The sequence below is a fragment of the Salvelinus namaycush genome, chromosome 1, assembly GCF_016432855.1.
Source record: "Salvelinus namaycush isolate Seneca chromosome 1, SaNama_1.0, whole genome shotgun sequence".
In the NCBI taxonomy this organism is placed as follows: domain Eukaryota; kingdom Metazoa; phylum Chordata; class Actinopteri; order Salmoniformes; family Salmonidae; genus Salvelinus; species Salvelinus namaycush.
Window position 1 is genome coordinate 57248654 of NC_052307.1, and position 7498 is coordinate 57256151.

Here is a 7498-nt window from a genome sequence, read left to right on the forward strand (position 1 = left end):
GTAGTTGTGGCACGTGCACCAAACTATGGGAGAAACAGGGAGACATCAGCAGGCAGGCCCAGAGCAGGGAGTAGGAGGAGGTGCTCGGAGAGGCTGCTGTTTTAGAGTGGTGCTTGAAGTTCTAACCTGAAGTGCTGTTGGTTGCTGTGCAACTGCTACTTTACACTTGAATAGATTGTTAGTATAGTAACAGGTTGTGCATCAGATGGAAAGTCAACGTTTGCCAGTGAAATGCAGCCCGTACCATGACAGTAAAATGTGACCACTGCATGAAGCCATCCAGTATTTCTCAATATTCCCTGCATTTTTCAAGTTAAATTGTATGGCTGGAAATATGGGAGTTATTGAAAGATTCCAGAAATACAAATTACAGCTAAGCCAACATTGGTTTGCAGTGAAGCACAGTAGTTCAACCTCATTCCAATGACATATTGTTATTTATATGGCAGTGAAAAAAGAGAGAAGAGAAATCTGAACCGGTGTTTTGCTAGACGGGTCGTGTTTCTCCCCTCAAAATTGCAGTTTAGCCTTCTCCCTCATTTATCAGAGATGGGTTTGAAGGGAAATGAAAGGTCTGACAGAAGGGCAGTAGGAGTGGCTGGTCGGCAGCGGAGCCTCAGAACTCGACTGAGTCAGCTGTCCGTCCTCCATGCCCCTGGTCATGTGGTAGTCGGAGCAGTCATTTGCGCTAATCTCCCTACGCCCAAAATGCCAAGACAGTCTATTTTAGAGGCTGGCGGCTTTCATCAGAGGCTGAGAATGATCCACAGATACCAGAAGACCACAACTAGTGGAGACGCTGAGTGTAGGATCCTGTCCCTCCCTACAGCCAGACCAGACCAGGCCAGGGGGAGGAGAGTTGGGCTAAGGGGAGCTCTGAGGGGAGCTATGGGGTTAACTGAAAGTGAGAGTCGGCTGTATAAGGTTAGCCTTATACTGTATGGTGGAAACCTTGCACTGTTTTAGTATGTTGTATACAAATCAAACCACATTTTATTAATCACATACTTGTAAAAAAAAAAAAAGTGGATTTACAGTGAAATGCTTACTTACGGCCCTTCCCAACAAATGTTTTATTTGTTTTATTTAACCTTTATTTAAGTACGCAAGTCAATTAAAACAAATTCTTATTTACAATGATGGCCTACCCCGGCCAAACCCTCCCCTAACCCGGACGACGCTGGGCCAATTGTGCGCCGCCAACGGCCGGTTGTGATACAGGATTGAACAAGGGTCTGTAGTGATGCCTCTGGCACTGAGATACAGTGCCTTAGACCATTGTGCCACTCAGGAGCAGAGAGAGAAAATAGAGAAATAATAGAAAAGTAAAACACATAATAATATAAGTAATAAAAGTTACACAATTAGTAACAACTTGGCTATATACAGTTGAAGTCAGAAGTTTACATACACCTTAGCCAAATACATTTAAACTTTAAAAATTCCCTGTTTTAGGTCAGTTAGGATCACCACTATATTTTAAGAATGTGAAATGTCAGAATAATAGTAGAGAGAATGATTTATTTCAGATTTGATTTATTTCATCACATTCCCAGTAGGCCAGAAGTCTACATACACTCAATTAGTTTTTGGTAGCATTGGCTTTAAATTGTTTAACTTGGGTCAAACGTTTCGGAATAGCCTTCCACAAGCTTCCCACAATAAGTTGGGTGAATTTTGGCCCATTCCTCCTGACAGAGCTGGTGTAACTGAGTCAGGTTTGTAGGCCTCCTTCCTCGCACACGCTTTTTCAGTTCTGCCCACAAATGTTCTATAGGATTGAGGTCTGTGCTTTGTGATGGCCACTCCAGTACCTTGACTGTTGTCCTTAAGCCATTTTGCCACAACTTTGGAAGTATGCTTGGGGTCATTGTCCATTTGGAAGACCCATTTGCTTCAATGTACCCACATACTTTTCCTCCTCATGATGCCATCTATTTTGTGAAGTGCACCAGTCCCTCCTGCAGCAAAGCACCCCCACAACATGATACTGCCACCCCCGTGCTTCAGGGTTGGGATGGGGATCTTCGGCTTGCAAGCCTCCACCTCTTTCCTCCAAACATAATGATGGTCATTATGGCCAAACAGCTCTATTTTGTTTCATCAGACCAGAGGACATTTCTCGAAAAAAGTATGATCTTTGTCCCCATGTGCAGTTGCAAACCGTAGTCTGGCTTTTTTATGGCGGTTTAGGAGCAGTGGCTTCTTCCTTGCTGAGTGGCCTTTCAAGTTTTGATGATATTGGACTCGTTTTACTGTGGATATAGTTACTTTTGTACCCGTTTCCTCCAGCATCTTCACAAGGTCCTTTGCTGTTGTTCTGGGATTGATTTGCACTTTTCTCACCAAAGTACGTTCATCTCTAGGAGACAGAACACATCTCCTTCCTGAGCGGTATGGCGGCTGCGTGGTCCCATGGTGTTTATACTTGCAAAATATTGTTTGTACAGATGAACGTGGTACCTTCAGGCGTTTGGAAATTGCTCCCAAGGATGAACCAGACTTGTGGAGGTCTACCATTTATTTTCTGAGTTCTTGGCTGATTTATTTTGAATTTCCCATGATGTCAAGCAAAGAGGCACTGTTTGAAGGTACGGTTTGAAATACATCCACAGGTACACCTCCAATTGATTCAAATGATGTCAATTAGCCTATCAGAAGCTGCTAAAGCCATTACCGGCCATTACCTGACCGACTTGCCAAAACTATAGTTTGTTAACAAGACATTTGTGGAGTGGTTGAAAAACTAGTTTGAATGACTCCAACCTGAGTGTATGTAAACTTCCGACTTCAACTGTACACCACCGGTCAAAAGTTTTAGAACACCTACCCATTCAAGGGTTTTTCTTTATTTTTTACTATTTTCTATTTGCTACATGATTCCATATGTGTTATTTCCTAGTTTTGATGTCTTCACTATTACTCTACAATGTAGAAAATAGTAAAAAATTAAGAAAAACCCTTGAATGAGTAGGTGTTCTAAAACTTTTGACCGGTAGTGTACACGGGGTACCAGTACCGAGTCGATGGTAACAAGGTAATTGAGGTAGATATGTACTAGGAATAAAGTGACACATAGTAAACAGTAGTAGCAGCGTGTGTGATGAGTAAAAAAAAGTTTGTGCAAAAATTGTCAATGCAGATAATCCGGGTAGCTATTTGGCTAGCTATTTAGTAGTCTTATGGCTTGGGGGTAGAAGCTGTTCAGGGTCCTGTTGGTTCCGGACTTGGTGTATTGGTACCGCTTGCCGTGCGGTAGCAGAGAGAACAGCCTATGACTTGGGTGGCTGGAGTCTTTGACCATTTTTAGGGCATTCCTCTGACATCGCCTGGTATAGAGATCCTGGATGGCTGGGAGATCGGCCCCAGTGATGTACTGTTTATGTTTAGATTCTCATGTGTGTGCTGCGTGCAGAGGTGGGTACTGATGCTTGTAGAGCACATGTGCTATACAGTATATTTGTGTGTGTATATGCCTGTGTGTGCGTGTGTCTCTGTCCTTCCTGTGGGCACAGGTGATGGGTGATGGGTGTATTTAGACCCAAAATAAATTATACAGATTTAGGAAATCTGTGGTTCCTTGCCGGATTAGGGATCTGTGTCATGTGGTTGACACGCTTATGACAGAGGTTAGGAGGGGAAAGTATACAGCCGAATCATCTGTTTGGATAGGTTCCCTGCTGACTGTGCTGAGTATAGCAGTTATTCTGCGTGTGTGTTTGTGACTGTGAGATTATGTGCAGGTTTATGAGTCATTCTAAGAGCTATACCGCCTTTCTGTTTCTCATAATTCAGTGACTCTTTTTCGAGGAGCGTTTTGTTATTTTGGTACTTGGGCTGACACATCTCTCTCCATTTCTCTCCTCAGCTGGACGACAGGGGACTGGGGACCCTGCAGTCGGTCCTGTGGGGGCGGGCAACAGACACGTCACATCCAGTGCTTGCGTAAGGTGACGTACCAGCGGGAGGAGGTGGTGGCTCACTCCCTGTGCCCGGTCATCGCCCCAGCCCAGGTGCAGCCCTGCCACACCCAGGCTTGCCCACCTGAGTGGAGCTCTGGAGCCTGGTCACAGGTAGGCCACACTGCGCGACATGCCCATATACTGCCTATTATATTTTGAAAAAGGGCGTTTTGAAAATCTTTTAAAAATTTGATTCTATACGACTTGTTGTGTCAGCTAGCACTGCAATTAATTAGCAAATGTCTGTGGTGGCCTAATGGGGAAAACACTTCTCTGCCCTCTGCTGGACACATGGTTAATTGCGTACTCACTGGCCTGAGAACAGGACACAGACTGCAGAGAACTATTTCAATCATATTATCATCATTAATCACACGCCATTATTGTGAGTTCCTCAATTGAGTTGGCTAGGCAAAACTGACATGGCCAGATTTATAGAGGCTATGATACCTAGTCATGATCAGTGACAGTGTTCTCCATCTTAGTCAGTAGTGACTGGGATCTCCACCTGCTGTTTCTATAAAAGCCTGTCTGTCAGTGATACCGCAGATACCTGGAGGGACGTCTCTCTTTACTGCATTATCTGATGTATATGCTTTTATTAAGCAGTGCACAGTATATGATACAAATAAAATGACTTTAATTCCAGGTCTTTTCACGTCTTATTCAATACTTCAAACATACCCGGTCTATACTGTTACAGTAGGTTATACTGTCTTTCAGAGTTCTCAGGCTATCTCAAGTTGAGTGTGTCTCTTTGCAGAGAGAGCCCAGAGTGATTTAGTGCACTGACTACATCCCTTATTGACTGCATCCTTCACAGGGTTCAGACGCAATTCTGAGCATGCCTCCCAGTATGAGTTCAGGCTGAGTTTACCAGACCCTCTGTTCCTCTGCTCTCCTCTCAGTGTTCCAAGTCGTGTGGGCGTGGGATGAGGAAGCGCGGCGTGTTCTGCAGAAGCACTGACCCCGGAGCAAAGGCTGTGGTGGTGCCGGACAGTATGTGTAAGCCACACCACAAACCCAAGGGCCAGGAGACCTGCGTGGTGCGCCGCTGCCCCAAGAATGACCGGCTGCAGTGGTTCACAACACCCTGGGGCGAGGTAGGGACTCACGGAGACAGACAGACGCACATGTTGTACAAACACACCCACACATACCTTGTATAACCTTGTACACACCGACGCACAAAGAACCCCATACATGCATTGAAGATTGTCTAGACAGAAATGCATTTGTGACAAACATATACATCCAGAGTGCTGATGCTGTGTCCCCTCGTCAAAACAAAGCAAATAGCCTGAATAGTAAAGGCAAACATTTCAGACATTCACTTTATAAGTTGAGCACTGTTGCTATGGCGATGCGGGCTGACCTTGACTTATTCTCTCCACTGGGGGACCAGCTGTATTTCTCTCTGAGGATTCTCACATTGTCTTATTCTCTCCGTTCTCTTTTTGCTAATGGTGCCTCCTCTGGCCGTTCTCTCCGCAGTGCTCCACATCCTGTGGCCCAGGTGTCAGAAGCAGAGAGCTGCGTTGTAGGGAGAGGGATTCACAGGGGGGCTACACAGAGTTCCCTATGAGAAGGTGCAGGAACCTTCCCAAACCCTCTGGGGAGCTCCAGCAGACCTGCAGCATGGGGCCGTGCCCAGAGCCTCGACCTGTCGTCCCAGGAAGGACAGCCAGTGCAGTGGTCCTGGGCTGGTACTCTTCTCCTTGGCAGCAGGTATGTATATAAACTCTCCATCCACCCTGCCTGTTCTCCCAGACATGATGGGGATTCATGTTGAATGGATGTGGATTTAGTGAAACATCCTCTCTCGCTCTCGACTCTCGACTCTCGCTCTCTATCTCTCTGTTGTCAGGCCCAAAGGGGGTGGTATTCATGTATATGTATGTAGTATCTACCAAGGCAACCTCTTGCAGTCTGACATCTGACTTCTCCTTGATCAGGGGGCCTGTGATGACTGTATGCACGTAGGCTCTCTCTCCTCTCCCTAGACATAGCTTGGAGGTAATGGACATGGTGTATGCATTCGTAATCTATTCTATGTACGATCTTCAACACCTCTCTCTCTCTCTCTCTCTCTCTCTCTCTCGCTCTCTCTCTCTCTCTCTCTCTCTCTCTCTCTCTCTCTCTCTCTCTCTCTCTCTCTCTCAGTGTTCTGTATCCTGTGGGGGAGGGGTACAGTCCCGTTCTATCCAGTGTCTGAGACAGGGACGTCCTGCAGCTGGATGCCTGAACCCCCAGAGACCCATAACATCCCGGGCCTGCAACACACACTTCTGTCCTGCTCCTCGTCCTGCTCCTCCTGTTCACGTACCTGCACACGTTCCTGCTCCTGGGACAACCCTCAAAGGTGAACTACTTCAACAACTCATAGAAACTATCGTAAAGTTCTGTCTGACACTTTTGTTGGCGCGCGTTTATCAACACTATCCCCCTGATCTTCTCTCCATCAGACGAACAGTCTTGTGTTGACTTCTTCAGCTGGTGTCACCTGGTTCCTCAGCACAGTGTGTGCAATCACAAGTTCTACGGACATCAGTGCTGCAAGTCCTGCAGTGGCAAAAAGCCATAAGTTCGGAGGACTCCTTTTCCCATGAGCCTCTAGCTGCAAATTGCTTAATATGCGCTACAACTCTAAAGGTTGCTGTGGTTGAAAATACATTTTGGGCCATAATGCACAAGAGAACTGAGGTGCAGTCTCTGTTCCTGGAGTACTTGACTAACAGTGATTAGCAAAATAAAAGAGAATAATCTCCATCTTTCTGGATACGGTGTGCTAAAGATGGCAATGTTGTCAAAGACATTCATGTGAAAGCAGCATCTCATAACTGGAAATACAGTGCAACAGATCATTGCAGGACATTCTCTGTGTAAATATATGTATTGTATGTCGTGATATTGTCAACATCTAACTCAAAGCCATCAAGATAGCTCTGAGAATGTCTGCATTTTAGCTCACTCGTGTTTTGGCATCTGGTTTCAGACGACATTTTAAGTTATTATGGCACACATGTTATTCAGCATTTGTCAGGTGTACCATGGGCTTTGTGTGCTGCGTGTGCTCCATGTTTCAAGCTCTTTACACGTAGCAGGCTACCTATCACAGAAACTCAGCACATTCAATAATTAGACTGTACATTATACATGTAAAACTTTAAAAGACATTTTGAAGTTGATCACAACTCCCAAATGCACTTATCAGGCCTGGTCCCTCTATCTCTCATGGTTCATGATTAGTGCTTTATTGTGTAACAAGATACAGTACTTACAGTACATGTGTACATTCCATACATCTTCATGTTGTGAATACATGCATATTTGTGTATGAGAAAATAACATTTGTTTACCCATATTGTCATTTTAATGTATGCTCCAAGTGTCCTGAGCAAGGCAGTTTTAACCCACTGTTCCTCGGGCGCCGATGACGTGGACGTTGATTAAGGCAGCCTCTCACACCACTCTGATTCACAGGGCTTGGGTTAAATGCGGTTGTATGCATTCAGTTGTACAAACTGTCTAGGTAT

General features: G+C 45.2%; 1 protein-coding gene across 1 annotated transcript in view; it reads left to right on the forward strand.

The window, feature by feature from the left end:
- Positions 1-6546, forward strand: part of adamts18 (ADAM metallopeptidase with thrombospondin type 1 motif, 18) — a 75991-nt gene extending 69445 nt beyond the window's left edge. The window contains exons 20-24 of the mRNA XM_038999117.1: positions 3869-4073; positions 4871-5065; positions 5457-5690; positions 6126-6278; positions 6436-6546. Of these exons, the coding sequence (XP_038855045.1) occupies positions 3869-4073; positions 4871-5065; positions 5457-5690; positions 6126-6278; positions 6436-6546 (898 nt within the window). The remainder of the gene's footprint in view (positions 1-3868; positions 4074-4870; positions 5066-5456; positions 5691-6125; positions 6279-6435) is intronic.
- The last annotated feature ends 952 nt before the right edge of the window (positions 6547-7498 follow it).